This window comes from Alosa sapidissima, chromosome 12 (assembly GCF_018492685.1).
Source record: "Alosa sapidissima isolate fAloSap1 chromosome 12, fAloSap1.pri, whole genome shotgun sequence".
In the NCBI taxonomy this organism is placed as follows: Eukaryota; Metazoa; Chordata; class Actinopteri; order Clupeiformes; family Clupeidae; genus Alosa; species Alosa sapidissima.
The window spans coordinates 33,625,174-33,645,173 of NC_055968.1; the positions used below are offsets into that span (position 1 = coordinate 33,625,174).

Below are 20,000 nucleotides of genomic sequence, written 5' to 3' on the forward strand. Positions count from 1 at the left end.
TCTGCCGTGATCACTGTGTAATTATCGCCACATAAAGCTAGTTATTTCATAGTTTTCTTAATTCTGTGCGCCGAAGCCAGTTTTCCCCTGGGAGCAGCTGACTTAAATTCACGCTATTGTAGTCTACATTGCGCATGTTTCGGCGTTCGACGAAGCTGTAAATTATCGCCATCTGCACCGCTGGCAGCTAAATTGTTTCCTTATCAGGGAGCCTCTTCACAAACAGGAGGTCAATTTTCACAAAGCTGTTCTCCTGCAGGAATAGCGCTGCACTATCCGCGGCTGAAACAGCCAACTTTCCTTAATTAAATTGCCTCAACTAACAACACCAGATCTACAAGGTCGGATTCAAAGGGATACTGTTTAGTCAGTGAATAATATCAGTGTTCCCAACAAATGTGGCTACTTTGGCGGATACTTTGAGCATTTCCTGGTTTTACATAAGTCGTCCCTTGATCTCCCGATCCCGAGTGACCATGGACAGAAGAGAGCCCAATATTTCTAAAAACTCTTCCTGGCCCTCCCTCTCCCTCCTCCGTCTTCAGCTCTAAATCCACTGGGCAACTGGCGCGCATTCCCCCGGAGGCGCGCGAGTGGACGGACAGATCCTTATCACCTGCATCTACAGCCGAGGGTCAGTAAACACTTGCCGTTTACAGAAAGTTTAGGAATTTCAGAGCATAAATTTCTCTCCGCATTCCGAGAGTGGCAGCAGTCAACAGAAGTTACTGTAAGGAGCGGGAGAGGAGTTTGCGCGTGGACATTGCTGGAGAGTTGCTTTTCAGTGTAAAAACGAGGCTCGAGCTCCCAAAGGTTTTTCACTACAGGTAGGCTATGTTATCCGTTCCCTTCTCATAGCCAGCTTTTCTCAGGTCAGCGGTGCGAACGATGTAGGATACTGTTCCACGGACAACGAAAGCTTGTTGAACAGCGGGTGGAGATTAGCTGACATGTATGAAGTTAATAACGGAAGACAGACTTCATCGTTCTGAAGCAAATGTGTCCTGGATACACGCAGAAACAGCTGTTATAATACAAAAGAAAACCATGCATTTATATGATACATACATACATAACCTACACGGGCTGCCAGTCATAATAATGCATGCGCTCACTCACTCACTCACTCTCTCTATCTCACACAAACACACACACACACACACACACTATACAGCCTTCATCAATGATGACCATCCGCTTCCATGCGTTCATTGAACGTCCGCAGTGCTGTAATGGAAACCTTATTGCGTAGCCAAGGAGACTATTGAGTTATTTTTAAATTATGCATTATTTACTTTTTATTAATTTCGTAGGCTAGAATGCCTCGAGTCGCGGCAACAATTGTGTTTAAATGTAGTTTTAGCGTGTTTCAGGCTCTGGCAAGGCGGCAAGCGACTGAGCTTGAGAGCGACATGGTCAAGGGTCCTTGGCGTCAAATTCCAACGAGAAAGGTGTACCTTCTGCGTTGTGTTTCGACGTGGAGGTCCGTCAGATAGACATTCATGTTAATCCCTCATCGTCAAATATTGACGAAAGGAAACAAATGTCCATCAAAGGTGATGCCGTCACGTTATGCGACTAATAATTTGTTTGAAATTATCTAAAAACAAACATCGCAGACCATCAGAGCCATAGGCTACCTTAGGTTACTTTGATCTTGCATAATTTTATTCAGCTTTGGTTTAGGTAAGGTAAAATAATAATAATAACAATAATCTCTAACTAAACTAACACGCGCATATTTTTGTATTGCAACCATTGTAGCCTACAGTTGTAACAGCGCGTACAGTCGTTATTCCCCGTATGCGCTCATTATAATAGGCTCTGCTCATGCCTAGATTCGAGGGCCCAGCAAATGAACTTCAGAAACAATATATTTAAGCTCACGACATTCAGACTGGCACAAAAAGTTAACGGCCCACCGGGAATCCTCCCGAAGCTCCGGATAGCCACTCCGGGGTTGCATTCAAATCATTACAGTTTTTTTTCAATCGCTAACAAGCGCTTACCCATAGCCTACTTCAGATACTTTTTCTAAACTCTTAACACAGACTCCAATCCTAGAAAACACAATTGGCCAAATGGATAATTTTCTTCTCAAAAACAAATTTTGTTAAATATATTACTAACACATATTTCTCTGCACACACTAACTTTACCAAAACACTGGAAATCTGACTCAAAATGAAATTATTCTGTCAAAGAATGGCACTTGTTTTCACTTCACAAGGTACATGCTTTCAGTCAAAGTACACCAGGGTTTCAAAATACTGGCTATTGTTAACATTACAGAAACGGCATAGACTTTTATGTTTCAGTTTTACAGGTATTTGCATGTAATTTTTACACTAAATGTCTTGGTTGGGAACTGTATGTCCACATGTTATGTTAACATTCAAAAGAATTCCAGTAAAAAGCAAATCAGTTTATTTTTTTTCCTTTACTGTTTACTACAGGAGGTACAGTAGAAATACTGTTTACAGTATGATAGAACAGAAAAAGTTTTACTTACAGTGAACAACAAAAGGTATTTGCATGCAATTTTTACTGTTTACAGTATGATAGAACAGAAAAAGTTTTGCTTACAGTGAACAACAAAATATCCATGAAACACACAAGAGCATTCTGAACAAAAAAACAACAGCAAAAAGCCCAGATAAAAAGGGGGGAACTAAAAAAAGCAAAATTACTGTATCTAATCTCTGCTATCTTCAGGGTTAGGCCACATGTTTTCATCAACATCGCATTGATTACTTGGTCAATGATAGTAGCACGAATTTCATCACTTGCAACCTTTGGAATGCCACCACCACGCATTCTTACACCTCTACCTTGCCCTCTCTTTGGGCCTGCTCTTCTCCCTGACCCTGCTCCTCTCACTGCTCCTGCATCTCTCACTGGGCCTGCTCTTCTCGTAAATACTGCAAAAACAATCCATAATTTTGTTGGGAGGTATAGCTTTTCTGTTAAGAAAATGTAAATGTAAATGTGTTCACTGACTGCATATCGTGTGAAAACGACATGAAATGTGTGAATGGTATGGCCACAAAAGACCGATGCTGTGCTAACTGTATTTAGAGTTTTGAAAATGTGACAACTGGTTGGACAAATGGTTGTTAGCGACTCAAAAAAACTGTAAGTTTGCTTTTTACTGGAATTCTTTCGAATGTGAACATAACATGTGGACATACAGTTCCCAACCGAGACATTTAGTGTAAAAATTGCGTGCAAATACCTGTAAAACTGAAACATAAGTCTATGCAGTTTTTGTAATGTCAACAATAGCCAGTATTTTGAAACCCGGTGTACTTTGATTGACTGCATGTACCTTGTGAAGTGAAAACAAGTGTCATTCTTTGACAGAATAATTTCATTTTGAGTCAGATTTCCAGTGTTTTGGTAAAATTATCCATTTGGCCAATTGTGTTTTCTAGGTGTGAGTCTGTGTTAAGAGTTTAGAAAAAGTATCTGATGTATGAGTAAGCGCTTGTTAGCGATTGAAAAAAACTGTAATTGAACAGATATTGCAACTGCATGGTTAACTATACCATGAGGTTAATAAAGCTGGTTCCGAATTAGTCATTGAATTAATAGCTTTATTTTGTTATATAGAAGTGTCTAAATAACCTGTTAAAATGTACCAGAATTCAGGAAATAGCATCTAGTCCAAAAACAGATATCAGTCAACCTATTTCTATAGAGGCCATGGTATCTAAAGAGCACCACAAAAAACGATATCGCTTTTATTTTGAAACGTGCCTTCTCTTAAGCGAAAGTATTCTCTGAGCGCAGACAGGTGCGTTAGAAATATCAGCTTGAACAGTGATGTGAGTCGGCTAGAATAGATGTCTGGGATGTGACAGTTGGGCTAGATGAAACTGAGAATTCAAAATTCTAATTTTGTTAATAAAAACGTTGACTATCTTATAGTGCAGCTGTAGCCTAAAGCTTCCTCCAATGGTGTTAAGGTGAACGGTGTTAGACTTATGTTGCATTTTGTGTGTGAGTAATTAGACAGCCTATAAGCTGCAACGAGTCTATTTGATGGAGAATAGTTTAAACCATTAAGATGGGCAAAAGGTGAGGCAAGACATCATTATTAGCCTGGTTATACCCATACGACCTTTCGGCAAATTTGGGCTTTGCTCTGTACAGTTGTGAAGGTCTGGGTGTTCCCAGGCTGCATCATTATAGTAACCTGAAGGTTAATGCATATGGATTGCTCCTAAACTGACAGCATGGGGCGTTCAGAAACTAAAGCAATGATGATTGACATGATGCTGACAGCACATGTCAGCACAATGACAGCACAATCTGAATAGCCTAGGGAGCAGGTTAAAACATTTGAAATCAACTTTGCACATGCAAACCTAGTCTATATTTTATATTTATAACATTTATTAATGTTAGCCTGAAATATTGTTTGTCTCAAACAAGATTATTTATGGTTTGGTCCAACAAAGATAATCTTAATGTGGGCTGTAAAAGGCTCCTGGGTCGGGCTGTGTTAAAAGTGTCCATTAGGCTGTTATTACTAGCAGTGCGTAGGATTATGAAAACCATTGTCTGTGTAGGCTATTATGACAGAAGACAGCCTAAAAGCTATCAATACACAAAATGAGTACTGCAGCGGGGCCCAGGCCGGACTGATTAAGTTCTGAAAATGGGCGATATAGGCCAGCCATCTTCAGAAATGTCTGATAACCTTATGGTAGGCCTGCAGATTTGTTCTTTGGTTTAAGCTCTGAACAATGTCCAAACCAAAATGTCAAAAAGAAAAGAAAGAAAACTTAAATCAGTCATCTGTGTTTTCTTCACCAGAATCTCTACCAATCTTAGTGAGCTTGTTTTGTGCTGGTGCCATGTGCTGGTGAGATGTAAATATGAGTGACATGTGGGAAGGAGCCTAGTTGACTTGACCTGCCATTATTTCTGACAGAGTGGGAGGGGGGTGGTCAATCAGTCTGGGTAAAGTTGATTAGGTGACCTCAGCCTCGGCCCATCTTCCAGTAAAAGGCTTCAGTGGTGGACATTAGGCTGGCATTTGGCCTTCTGCACTCCCATGTTTGGAGTGTTTCGGGCCAGTCGCACTCAGGACGGTAGGACCCGTCCTAATGACCCCTGGTGCATTAGCCTTATCAGACCCCGTCGAGGTAAAGTGATTCGTAATGGCTCTCCGCGGCCCAGGTCACTGTGAGAGGCAACTGTCCGTGACGCGGTTTTGGGGCAGCAGACGCCAGGAAGTCTGTGTGTTTTGTGTGAAATGGAAATGCTCTCTTGTGTCCGTTAATGTTTTTGTTTTTTTTATCACAAAACTGATTTGATATCTGTTCTCGTGTTTGGCTCAGGGTGTGTGTGTGTGTGTATGTGTGTTGGTGTGTGTGATGTATGTGTGTTAATGTTTGTGTGTGTTTGTACTGGTGCATTGCTCAGCAGGGGGAACTGTGGTTTGGGATGTCTCAGTTCTCTCATCAATGACACATGTTTATGTGTGTGTGTGTGTGTGTGTGTGTGTGTGTGTGTATACAGCTCTCATACAGAATCTCCTTGATAGACAGATGCATGTTGAACACACACATACAGCTTTAAGAGACCACTGCACATTTTTCTGATGTCATCCTGAGTGACATTTGAATCAGTTGACGGTCATATTCAAATGTGCAGTGGTTTCTTAATTTTGAATATGACCGTCAACTCATTCGAATGACATCAGAAAAATGTGCAGTGGTCCCTTAAAGCTGTAGGGCAGCCGTGGCCTACTGGTTAACGCTTCAGACTTGTAACCGGAGGGTTGCCGGTTTGAACCCCGACCAGTAGGCACAGCTGAAGTGCCCTTGAGCAAGGCACCTAACCCGTCACTGCTCCCCGAGTGCAGCTGTTGTAGCAGGCAGCTCACTGCGCCGGGATTAGTATGTGCTTCACCTCACTGTGTGCTTAGTGTGTTTCACTAATTCACGGATTGGGATAAATGCAGAGACCAAATTTCCCTCATGGGATCAAAATAGTATACTATACTTATACTTATACTTAAAGCTGTATTTGTGTTCAACATGCATCTGTCTATCATGAAGATTCGGTATGATTCCTCTTTCAACAGCGCAGAGATAATAACAACAGCATGATCCCAGGGTTGAGAGGAATACAAGATTAGAGAATGCAATGCCCACTGCTCTGAATAATCCCTATTTCACTGTGCAGTCCGTCAGCCTGTTTCTTCATTCAGACATCAGTCAATATAAACGCACAGAACATGGTGCATGTGTAGCAGGTGATGACATTTGCAAGATTGACTCTGAAGAAGACGCATGGGCATCCTGCTCCTTGGATCTCCCGTTTTGACTTCTGCGTCCTGTTCCGTGAGCACCAACCAGGCTGAAGCGCAAGTGACCCCCTTCGACCGTGTTGATAAAGATGGACATGGCCGGTGGGCATCAGATATTGATAAAGAGGTGCCAGAATGCATCTTGGGAATTTCAGCTTCAGAGAGGTTGTTCAAAATGACTGTATCGTAACACCTCCAATTATCAACCATTTCGTTCGAAAATTCTAAAACAACAATGTTTTTTAATACTTCAAAATAACATTTGAAAAATGAACCTTACATTTTTCAGTAGCCATAGGTGTATAGATTTTAACAAAATCTGGTTTGGTTCTTACCGGGGCCTTTATTGCCTGAATTATCCGATTTTGTGTACCACGCTCGAGTGGCTCCAAGCTCCACGTGGATTTGTACACACAGCTCTTTGAGTCACGGTAAAATGTCATTTTTGGTACATGGCTAATTTAGATACATCAATGGTGTGGGTGCTTGCGTTTCTTTAGGAATCCGCCGTCTTGGTTTGTATAGAAATGAATAGTAAGTGACACATACTGTACACGCAAGAGGATGGAAACACAGGACTGGTGGTAATAGGGGGCGTTCCGATACAGAATAATCTAAATCGTTATATATAAAATATATAATTGAGTTACTTTATTATTTCCGTTTACATCACAGTAGTTTTGGAATGGACAGAAAAATTGAATGTGTTCTCTAAAACACCAGTGCAATTGGACACTGAGACCCAGGGTCACTGGAGGTCAACCCAGAACTCTCACTGTGTCCAGTGTGGGTGTGATATTTGACCCATGGCCAGCACTGTTTCCAGTACTTTTCCCAGTAATGATATGGTTCTGAATGATTCTGATGATGAGTATTGTTTTGCAACACGCTTTATTTATTTCAAGAAATTCTAAATTCTGTTTCCCTGATATCATCACCATTGTGTCTTTATCACTTCCTGTTTACGCCCAGTGATGTAACAGCTTGGCTGGTGGTTGCCAGAAAACTAGCTTTGAAGTGATTCAGGAGCTTGATCCTTTTGAAAACCATATCCTTGTTGATAAGCCCCCTTTTATCTCATATGAAGATGGTGTGTGTGTGTGTGTGTGTGTGTGTGTGTGTGTGTGTGTGTGTGTGTGTCTGGGGTGAGGGAGATGTAGCACAGCAGTAGTGGCAGTGTTTTGAACCATAAACAGGCCCAGTGCCCACAGGAATCCGGGTCCGAGTCCGACCTGAGGTCAATTCCCAAACTCTCCATCTCTCTCTCCCACTTAATTCCTGTCCTCTCTTCACGACCCTGTATAAATGCAGAACAGCCCCACTGTGTGTGTGTGTGTGTGTGTGTGTGTGTGTGTGTAAATGTGTTTAGGTAAAGGTGTGTGTGTGTGTGTAAGTGTGTGTGTGTGTCGGTAAGTGAGTGTGTGTGTGGGTAAGTGTGTGTGTGTGTGTGTGTGTGTAGGTAAGTGTGTGTGTGTGTGTGTGTGTGTGTGTGTGGGTAAGAGTGTGGGTGGGTGTGTGTGTGTGTGTAGGTAAGTGTGTGTGTGTGTGTGTGTGTGTGTGTGTGTGTGAGTAGTGTCATAGAGAGTTAGGGCAGCTGTGTAATAATAGGTGAGTTACACAAAGCTCTATGCTAGCCATGCAGTGCCTTCTGGGTTTAAGAGGTGCAGTAATACATGAGGTTCCCCTGTGATCATGTATGTGATATCATGTGATACAGTATGTCAGTGGTCTTATATGGAGATGATCAGTGAGTTCTTTAGAAGGTTTCTCGTATCAGTTCCAGAACCAAGGGATCTCAGGTGCTGACAAGGTTCCTTCTGTGATTGATTGGTTTCAAAGGTACAATCACTGTTGTGGTTGAACGACTTGTGCATTCGAGGGTTCCTCACCGATCTAATATGGAGATGGCTTCGGATCGTTTGATAAACGTACAGCCCTTGATAAGTGATGTTATGGAGAAATTATCCGACTCTTGATAGATGTACAGTCCTTGAGAAGCTTCCCTCTCTGACCATATGTGGATGACCATATGAGTCAGAGAGTTACTTTCTTGCAAATCAGCTACAATATCTTCCCAAATGGACACCGAAGCAAAATTCCCACCCGTGGTTAGCAATAGAACAAAATCTAACAATCCCCCATTACATTGCAGATTTACCATTTCTACCACAAGCAGTTAAAAATTGGACTCTTTCAAATACATCACTGTTAGCACCAGTCTGACAGCCTGGTGGAAAACCAATAGAATCACTAAATCCACCCTGACACCTTGTAGACTCACCCTTATATGGCACCGTCCTGACTTCCTACTACGCACCGACACCGATTCACTTCCCCAAATGGGAATCTAAAGGTATCACCCACCTCCACCACTTATTTAAAAATAACCAATTCCTATCATTTCACACAATTGTCCAGAAATATGGGGTTGGAAAATACCAGTTCCTTCATTACCATCAACTGAAAGCAAAATCAATAAAAACAGCACACTTGAACCTACAAACACCATTGAACAGCTATTAAGAATTGCAGACCATCCACAAAAAAATAATTTCTTAAGTCTACAAAGTGATTGCCTCTTCAACCTCCTCCATAACACTCCCAAAAGCAAAAAATGGGAAAATGACCTGGTCCTCCTTCCAACCCCAGATTTCTGGACAAATATCTGCAAGAATATATTCGCTATGACTTCCAACACCAACCAAAGTCATACAACATAAAACCATTCACAGGACTCACTTCACCCAAAGCTAACTATTCAAAATGGGAATAGCCGACACAGACATCTGCCCTCACTGCACGTCGGGGTCAGGGGTCATGGCACAGTCAATCTCCTATGGACATCAGTCACATGACATTCTCCACCATCTTGGACTGTAGAGTCCCACTCTCCTCCACACCTTGTCTTCTAGGAGACACCACTTCTATCCTCGTTCCACAGAAACTGAAATATCCAGTACTTGTCTCTTTAACTATCGCTAAGAAAATAGTCTTTCAAAACTGGACAAAAGAAGAACGATAGATCAGCCTTCAAAGACATCTTGAACCCTTTCATAACCTTCCTTCAAACTCAGCAATAACTGTGCCATTTACACCCCATATCCCCCCCCCCCTTCCCCAGGTCATTATGCTGATATAACCCCTCTCCATCCCTCTCTCTTTCCCTACTTCTCTCTCTCTCTCTCTCTCTCCCTCTCTCTCTCTATCACCTTGCACACACTCCCAATCACACACACACACACACATACACACACTTACAGCCACCAGCCCTCTCAGTAGATCTCTCTACTCACACAGTAATACTGTATCTGTATATCTGTCTGTCTGTCTGTCTGTATGTATTTGTCTGCCTGTCTGTCTACTTGTCCGTCCACTCGCCTATCTGTCTGTCTTCGTCCATTGATCTGCTTGTCTGTATATTAGCATCTGTCTGTCTATCGTCTGTATCTGTTTTTCTGCCTCTATCTGTCTGTTAGCGTCTGCCTGTCTACTGTCTGTATATGTCTGTCCATCTGTATTTAGTCTAATACTGTCTAATTTGCCATCAGTTATTGTTCACAAGCAATGTTTTTTTTAATTTATTTTATGTATTATCTACCTCACAATATTAGGGCTATCACAGTATTAGGGGGTGGATGTGGGTCTGTCTGGAGTCTGGAATACATCATTTGAATTCAAAATAAAGTTGTCCTCCGACGAGGGGGGGGGGGGGGCGGGCAAAAAAAGAGAGTTAGAGATGGATACAGTAGTTGATTAATGATCCTAAGTTATGTTATATGGAGACGTTTTCCAACTCTTGAGAGATGTACAGTCCGAGATAAGCTTCCCTCTGTGACCATATATGAGGATGATCATATGTTTTAGAGATCTTCAAAGTCTCAGGAAGTGATGACTGACCTCTGACGCAGAAGTAGAGTAGAAACGAGGTCAGCGCTGGGGTGGTCTCACATGAACAAGAGCAGACGCAGTATGCCCGTGTGTTTGGACCCCAAGAGCCTTTAGACAACGCCGTGCCACCTTTAGACAACACCGTGCCACCTTTAAACAACGCCGCGCCACAACGCCGTGCCACAACGCCGTGCCACCTTTAGACAACACCGTGCCACCTTTAGACAACACTGTGCCACAACGCCGTGCCACCTTTAGACAACGCCGTGCCACAACACCGTGCCACCTTTAGACAACGCCGTGCCACCTTTAGACAACGCCGTGCCACAACACCGTGCCACCTTTAGACAACGCCGTGCCACCTTTAGACAACGCCGTGCCACAACGCCGTGCCACCTTTAGACAACACTGTGTCACCTTTAGACAACGCCGTGCCACAACACCGTGCCACCTTTAGACAACGCCGTGCCACCTTTAGACAACGCCGTGCCACAACGCCGTGCCACCTTTAGACAACGCTGTGTCACCTTTAGACAACGCCGTGCCACCTTTAGACAACACCGTGCCACCTTTAGACAACGCCGTTCTTATAACACTTCCACTAAACCAACAAGTTCTAACATAATGTATTGTGTGGTTTGGATAATGCTGTCAAATGTATTGTTAATACTAAACGCATGGAATGACCCAGTTGTATATACATTCGGATACATTCCGAGTGAAGACCGCGTTCCGTCCCACGGTTGCTATCGTGTCGCCGCAGCATGCCTCTGTCTGTCTGGCAGTGGGAAACTGCCTCTGACAGGATTCCGTCCACAGCGTTGAGCACTTTTAAATAATAAACATGTCTGTGTTTGGGAGTCTAAAGTGAATTCCTGTCCTTTCAGTCTCATAAATAAATTGGTCATAGTGACGACAGCAAATATTTAGATGAAAAATTGATTCGTTGATGCGTTGAAAACTATTTTTCTTCGACTGTCCGGTTGTTTAGATGAAATAAATCATAGCCATGCAATAGTTCTCCCACAAACATCTGGACATGTCTCTGTGTGTGTGTGTGTGTGTGTGTGTGTGTGTGTTGCAGGAGAATGCTTTGACAAGTCTGACGTCTTCAGGATGAAGTAACATATGAGCGAGCGTCTTCCCAGCTTCTGGAAGCCTGCAGCCGAGCCCTTCACACAACCAACCAACCAACCAACCAATCAGCCATGCAGCCACATGTGATTGACAGCAACTGGACCTCCCCCTCAGCCAATGAGACGCCGCTGTGCTACTCCATCAGCAGCCCGCCCTACAGCTACACGAGCACGCTGGCGTCGGCGTACTTCTCTGCGGTGTTCAGCGGGCTGGGTCTGAGCTCCAACCTGTTCGCCCTGGTGGTGCTGCTGCGGGCGCTCTCTCTGCGCTGCGCCGCACGGTCCGCCTCTCGGCCCGGCTCTCGACCGCCACGCTCCTCGCGCTCCTCCTTCCTCATCTTCCTCTGCGGCCTCGTCTTCACCGACTTCATGGGCCTGATGGTCACCGGCTCCATCGTGGTCTCGTTCCACGCCACGCAGTTCAACTGGCGCCGGCTGGACCCGCACTGCCACTTCTGCAACTTCATGGGCACGTCCATGGTGTTCTACGGGCTGTGCCCGCTCCTGCTGGGCGCCGCCATGGCCGTGGAGCGCTTCATGGGCATCAACAGGCCCTTCTCGCGCTCGGGCAACATGTCGCGGCGCCGCGCCTGCCTGATGGTGGCGCTGGTGTGGCTGTTTGCGGGCACCGTGGCGCTGCTCCCCCAGGTGGGCGTTGGCAGCTACCACATCCAGTACCCGGGCTCCTGGTGCTTCCTACACATCAGCGCCGAGCTCGGACGTGACCTCACCTTCTGCCTGGTGTTCTCGCTGGTGGGGCTGCTGTCGCTGGCCACGTCCTTCCTGCTCAACACGGTCAGCGTGGTCACTCTGCTGCGCGTGTGCTGCGGGCCGGACGCGGTCCAGAGACGGCGGGACCACGAGGTGGAGATGATGGTGCAGCTCATCTTCATCATGCTCATCGCCTCCGTCTGCTGGTGCCCTCTGCTGGTGAGTGCGCACACTACCACTGCAGGCAGGAGGACACTGACACACACACACATACACACACACACACACACACTACAGACAAGAGGAGACACACACACACACACACACACACAAACACGCACACACACGCACACACACACACATACACAAACGCACACACACACTCACACTACAGGCAGGAGGAGACACACACACACACTACCATTGCAGGCAGGACACACACACACACACACACACACACACACACATAAGAGACACACACACATACACACACACACACACTACAGGCAGGAGGAAACACACATAGAGTACACACATACACTGCAGGCAGAAGGAACATATACATATGCAAAGACACACACCCATACATACTGCTGACAGGAGACACATACAGTATACACACGCTAAGCACACACACCCACTCACACACTGCAGCCAGGGGGAACATACACATGCAAGCACACACACACACATGCAGCATACACTCACATACCAGTCATGGACATACACTCACATACACACACACACACACACACACTCACATGACCAGTCATGGACATACCAGCCTTAACTTCCTCATTCTTTTGAGAGGAATTCAAGCATTTTAGCACTAAAAGTAGCTGGGAAAGTCTGGGAAAGCTTAGAAGTCGTTGAGAGGCCTCATTATTCACTAAGACCTTTTCACAAAAGAACAGAAAGTGGCTGTTTGCATGATTCAACATCGCAATGTTTTGAAAGTCAAACACAAACACACACATACACACACTCACATCCTATCTAGAAGTTGTTTTGATTTTCATAAATGAAGTAGGGGGATACTCCCTCTAAACACCAAAGTCCAAAGTCTGCTTTATTGTCAATTTCTTCACATGTCAAGACATACAAAGAGATCGAAATTACGTTTCCCACTATCCCACGGTGGAGACAAGACATATTTTACCAATTAGGTCCACAGACAAACATAACATTCAAGTAAACAATATAAAAAGTAAAAATAAGAAGGCACATACAATGAAGAAATAAGAGCAGCAAAATTTGGTAGAAATTGTGCAATTGTGCATACAGTAGACAGTCAATATAATAGTGCAAAAGTCAGGCCAATAAATGGCTGAGGTAGTTCTGTTTGACCTAAGTATGCAAGTGGCATAGTGGTGCAAGTTATGTAAGAGCAGCAGAAGTGTGTTCAGAAGTGTTCAGGACAACAGGACAACAACAACAAGTTGCAAGTGTGCAAGTGTACAAGTGGAGTAGTGCAAGTGGAGTAGTGCAAGGCAGCCATTGTGGGTCTAAAAGTCCAGGATGTTATGTAGCTGAGGGTGGAGGGGGGAGAGAGTTCAGGATCCTAACAGGCTGGTGTATGAAGCTGTTGGTGAGTCTGGTGGTGCGGGAGCGCAGGCTTCTGTACCTCTTCCCAGAGGGCAGTTGATCAAACAAATTGTGAGCGGGGTGACTTGCATCACTCACAATTGTGGTCGCCTTGCGGGTGAGGTGGGAGGTGTAAATGTCCCTCAGGGAGGGGAGTGAAGCACCAATAATCCTTCCAGCTGTGTTGAAATCAGATGTTTTTGGTTTATGTGAAAGAAACAAAGTTCATGACATTCTTTTTGGGAATTTAACCCATGAACAGGGTGGAGCTAACACACACACACACACACACACACACACACACACACACACACACACACACACTTAAATGCATTCATGGCATTCACCCCATGGCAAGGGTGGGTCTATTTTGTGTTCCATCACTTGAGCTACAGGCAGGAAAAAAAGCCTCCTGTTCCGTCGAGAATGTTTCCTCTATTATTGGTTAAGTGTTTTCCGTAAAAGCCTTATCAGAACCCTCATCACTTGGCATCACCCAGGCTCTTCCACGGCCCAGGCCCGGCTCCTCCATTGTTCGTGAGGGGTCGGTCTGCTTGGAGCTTTGTGTTGCCCGTTCTCCCATAAGCCCTCTGCAGCTCACATGAAGGTGTCAGCGCTGGTCGAGAGCTCGGCGCTCGCTAGCGCACAGGAAGTGGCCGAGGCATTGGGCAGGGGAGTGTCGCTGCTCCATATGGAGGCCTCCGATAAGACCCTGCAGGGCAAGATCCGTCTCCGGCTAGATACAGATACAGGACAGGAAACACTCTCACACACACTCGTGCGCACGCACTCACAGACTCATATACATCTCACACACACACACACACACACACACACACACTGAGGTTTGCTATTGGTCGTGGATACACATCCACATGCAGATGCAGACCAACTTTCTCACACACACACACAAACACTTACACAAAGACACACACACACACACACACACACACACGTTGTTGAACTATCTGACTCTACTCTACATCCTCCAGATTACTGCCCCCACGGCCGCATTAGTGAACCCCAGTGAACCTTCATTAATGGACCCCAGCGCCGCTGGGAACACACACACATCAGGGCACAGGGCAACATAAGCACACTGACCGGTCACTCCTCTACACACACACACACACACACACACACACGTCAGGGAACATGAGCACACTGATCGCTCACTCCTCTAGTCCTCTCCACATGTCAGTCCAGGGTGCCCAGCCGGCTGCCCATTGACCGGCCATCATAACCACAGTACCCACAGGCCTCGAGGGCTCTCATCTAACCCCCGCCTCGGGGGGGGGGGGGTACTTGGAGATGGAGTTGATCCAACCATGTGCCTGTGTCCAGTATCCTAGCAACCACACACACACACACACACACACACTGATGGCGTTGTGGCCGAGACAGCTCCACCATTTCTGTGCCATTCTGGGGAGGAGAGGAGAGCAGAGCAGAGGAGAGAACGTTTGGGACGAGTCCAGCGAGTTAATAATATTTATCCGCTACGTTTAATTTAACGAGTGCTGTCCACACAAGGGTGGGCTGCCCTTCACACGGCAGACCTCCCAGAGAGGGGTGATCATGGTCACACTAACAGAGATCGTTCATCACAAGATATCCTGCCAAACCACGTCCTCCGAGTTGATGTTCCCCTGCAAAGAACTTTAGATGGGATGTTGGAACACCTTTATAGTAGCCGTAAAATGCTTACTGATTTGTCAGATTTCTCACAGATTTGTCATAATTCAGTGACCTAGTCCTCAGATTTTTCATCCTCGTTTGACCTCGTCTAGGAAAACTGTGAGTGCGTCTGTGACTGTCCCCCCTGTTTCACCTGTGTTGATGTCTTACTGTATGTGTGTGTGTTTTGCATGTGTGTGTGTCTTTGTGTGTGTGTCTTTGTGTTCTCCTATGCAGATGTATATTCTCATGAGTGCCCTGTTGGGGGCACCAGTGAAACCTGACTACATTCTGTTCGGCCTGCGTTTGGCCACCTGTAATCAGATCTGTGACCCCTGGGTCTACATCCTGTGTCAGGAGTCCAGGCTGAGGCGAGTAAACAAACAAATAAACAAACAAACAAATGACCACGGCCTCACCTCCAGCCACTCTCTGCTCTGCACTTAGCTGGACTCTGTGACTTCAAGCGTAACTCTCGCCAAAATGCAACCTAGGGTCTTTTCGTGAATGTACCCAATCAAACTTTCATTTAAAAAAACATATAATTACGTCGGAAGCGCCACTTCTAAGCTTGACCACATGTCGTTTTCGGGTCAAATGGCCTTTTGAATGAGAGTGGTAGGGACATTACTATTTTCGCTATTTTTTAAACACTAGGAAGGCTCGACACAACGAGAAACGTTGTTCGAAGTATCACCAGGGTCTCTACACATGAACTCGAGCATTGTGATCATTGTTTGTGTACGGAGTTTACTAAAAAGAAAGGTTTTTGTCAACGCACTTCTTGACTGGCAAGATGGCGGCGAATGGAAAAACCAAGTGAGTTGTTCAAAACCTTTCTTTTAGTAAACTCTGTGTACGTAAAATTTTTTCTCAATGCTCGAGTTCATGTGTAGAGACCCTGGTGATACTTCGATCAACATTTCATGTTGTGTTGAGCCTTCTTAGTGTTCTAAAAATAGTGATTTTGATGCGATCATGAATCAAAATAGTGCCCCTAGCACTCCCATTCAAAAGGCCATTTGACCCGAAAACGACAATCTTAAAAGTGGCGCTTCCAACATATTTATGCTTATAAATGAAAGCTTGACTCGGGTACATTCACAAAAAGACCCTAGGTTGCATTTTGGTGGGAGCTTTACTACCCCCTCCCCACCCCACTGCGTAGTCTGATTTGCCCCACTTTGCCCCTATGGTGCTGTCACCCCTGTGGAACCACCCCGGTAACCCCTCTGGCCTGTACCCTGCCCACTCTCTCCGCTGGCCGCTAAACCCGCTCACCCGGCTAAGATGCGCCCGCTCTCTGCCACTCTGGCTTCCGCCATCATGAACTCATGAACTCTGCACCTTGCTAGTACAGGCTACCATGCTCTATGGCTGTGCCACCCTCCCTGCCAGTACAGGCTACCACGCTCTATGGCTGTGCCACCCTCCCTGCCAGTACAGGCTACCACGCTCTATGGCTGTGCCACCCTCCCTGCCAGTACAGGCTACCACGCTCTATGGCTGTGCCACCCTCACCCCACACATTAGTCATCTGAAGCACTCTCTTTCTGTGCATGGCTTAAGACATCACTGTGTGTGTCTGTGGTGTGTGTGTGTGTGTGTGTCTTTGTGTGTGTGTTGTGTATGTGTGTGTGTGTGTGTGTTGTTAATTTGTGGTGTAGTGGTGGCGAACATGTGTTATTGTGAGCATGTGTGTGTGTGTATATATGTGAGCTTGTGTGTTTATTTCACTTGAAGTGTCGGTGTGTGTCTGTCTCTGTGTTTATGTGTGTGTCTGTGTGTATCTGTCACTGTGTCTGTCTCTGTCTCTTTGTGTGTGTGTGTATGTGTGTGTTGTGGTGGAGGCGAAAATGTGTTATAAAGACTATGTTTGTGTTTGTGATTGTGTATATGTAAGCTTGTGTGTTTATTTCAGTTGAAGTGTCGGTGTGTGTCTGTCAGTGTTGAGCCATGGCTTTAGGCCAGCAGGCATTTGACTACTGTTTAATCAGCTCTTAAAGCGCTCTGTGACATGTGTGTGATTGGTTAGTTTCAGACATGCACAGGAAAAGGCGTTACATTCCTTGTGCCTTAGGTGGGGGATTTCCCACAAATGCCGAGCAACAGCCAAGCCTACTCCACATTAAACAGCATGACACAAGATTCAACAGCAATGCACAATTGGCTTGTGGCAGTCGTGACACCACATGCTGTACCCAGGATCCATTTAGGCTCTCAGTAACGATTCAACAAACGCTGCCACAGAGGCCAATCAGCAGCCAAGCCTATCTGAGAGGCCGTTACACGACACCGCCGGGTGGATTTTCTCTTACCGCTTTCACACCTTTAACGACTCCGGCAAGAAAAAACCTTGCGTGTACACACAGAGGTGTAACCGGCTAAATGTGCTGTAGTGCATATTCCAGACCAGTCGATGGCGCCGCTGTGCAGAAGCTTCACAATAATTTCGCGTGAATCGCGTAGAAGAAAACATTGTTAAAACAGTTTGTTAAGCCAGAGAATGTCTAATAAGTGCTCTGGTTAAGCAGTCGCATGAATAAGGAGACTACAGACAATTTGGTTTTCAATTCAACTGTTAAACTAATAAAGTTCATTTTCAAGGTATGTGACTGCTATGTGAAATTTCAAATGCTTAGCCTACGCATTGCATTAGGTCTGAGCACCACTGGAGAAAACACTAACATGCAGTAAGCTAATGTTTAACTAAGTTAAGCTAGCGTGTGCTTCTAACTTAGCCACTAAAGGCTGATAGGCTACATTGTGCACATAAATCATGACAGGGGAAAGAAAAACATTTTAATATGATAAATAAATGGTTTGGTTTGTTTTGACAAGCAGCATGTCAGGTCGAGTGCCGTGGCTGAGTTGAGAGGTGGGGCTATGTCGTCATAAAGTTGCCGGCTTCGCACCTACAGGCGTCTACACGACGAAAGTTAGCCGGCGGTTTCAAAAGTTCCCACTTCGGAAGCCGGTTTCAAAAGCTGACGGTTTCAGTCTCCTAAACTGCCGGCATAGTGTACATGCAAGGCGTAACCGTTAACAAAACCTCACCGGTTTCACAAAAACCGGCGTCGTGTGCACGGCCCCTAAGATTACACTACAGGACAGGAGTTATGGTAACAATACACAACCAATCCTATCTAAGATTACACTACAGGACAGGAAATACAGTAATCTAAGATTAGACAACAGGACAGGAGACACGGTAATCTAAAATTACACTACAGGACATGAGATACAGTAACAATACACAATCAAGCCTATATAAGATTACACAACAGGACATGAGATACAGTAACAATACACAATCAAGCCTATATAAGATTACACAACAGGACATGAGACATGGTAACAATACACAATTGGCTGGCGGTAGTCACAAATGCGCATGTGGCTGTATACTGTAGGCTCTCCTTCACGGCACAACATGTGCTACCGGTAGCCTAACTAAAAAAATCACAACAGAGAAAACACAAAACATTAGCAACAGAGCCGCTTTTGTTAGTGTATCACTGGTTATCAAGCAGAGCAGCTTTTGTTAGTATATCACTGGTTATCAAGCAGAGCACCTTCCTTCACGGGTGTTTTGTTGAATAAGGCCCATGACACCTCCCGAAGGCTCAACAGTGGTGTCTGGCATCCTGGACCAACCCTCTTCCAACACTCATGATGGGTTGGGACACGTTACAAACAGAAACATCAACAAGCACAACTCCAGAAACACAGCAGCAAGAGTTCCCATATCTCTGAGTCAGTTCTGCTCAGAACGTGACCCCAGGCAGTCTGGGAGCGCCTCCACACTAACCACTGGCTTGCCTTTCCACCAGCTTCACACAGCTCCTGTACAGCTTCTTCCAGTGATCATCCACAAAAAAACAAATTCTAACAGAAATGTTGTTATGGACTTGTGGACTGTGATGGACTCTCATATATGTTGTGTCTGTAAACATGACAACACACTGCGGAACTCACACTTGCCTTCCCACATCCACCAGGAGTCTCTGATCATTTTTTTGCTTTGCCCGATGTCCACTTTTCTGTCCATCTTGCTCAAAAGGAACTTTTTTTTTTATATACTCTTTTGATCCCGTGAGGGAAATTTGGTCTCTGCATTTATCCCAATCTGTGAATTAGTCAAACACACACAGCACACAGTGAGGTGAAGCACACACTAATCCCGGCGCAGTGTGGCCTTTCCGAGAGGCCACAAACAACTGCCACCACTGTCCATCGACGGAGATGCTGTGGAGAGAGTGAGCAGCACAAAATTTCTGGGGGTGCACATCAGCGACGACCTCTCCTGGACCACCAACACAGCATCACTGGCGAAGAAAGCCCAGCAGTGCCTCTACTTCTTGCGCAAATTGAAGAAGGCAAGTGCCACGCCTCCTGTCATGACTACATTCTACAGAGGGACCATCGAGAGCATCGTCTCCAGCAGCATCACAGTGTGGGGCGGAAGCTGCACAGATCAGAACAGGAAGACCCTCCAGCGCACTGTTAACACAGCTAAGAGGATCATTGGAGCACCACTCCCCTCCCTGCAGGACATTTACACCACCCGCCTCACCCGCAAAGCACTAATGATTGTCAAGGATACAACCCACCCTGCACACGAACTGTTCAGCCTCCTGCCCTCTGGAAAGCGGTACAGGAGCCTCCGCTCCCGCACCACC

General features: G+C 45.5%; 1 protein-coding gene across 4 annotated transcripts in view; it reads left to right on the forward strand.

Moving 5' to 3' along the window:
- The first annotated feature begins 202 nt into the window (after positions 1-202).
- tbxa2r (thromboxane A2 receptor) overlaps positions 203-20,000 on the forward strand; it is a 33,938-nt gene continuing 14,140 nt past the window's right edge. For 2 of the 4 annotated variants that reach the window (XR_006021190.1, XM_042057589.1), the window contains exons 1-2: positions 203-827; positions 11,295-12,276. Coding sequence is in view for 3 of the 4 variants with exons in the window: in XM_042057589.1 (XP_041913523.1) it covers positions 11,419-12,276 (858 nt within the window). In the remaining variant the exon portion in view is untranslated. Of the gene's footprint in view, positions 828-11,294; positions 12,277-15,555; positions 15,690-20,000 lie in introns of all 4 variants that reach the window. The other 2 variants (XM_042057591.1, XM_042057590.1) reach the window with 2 other exon arrangements.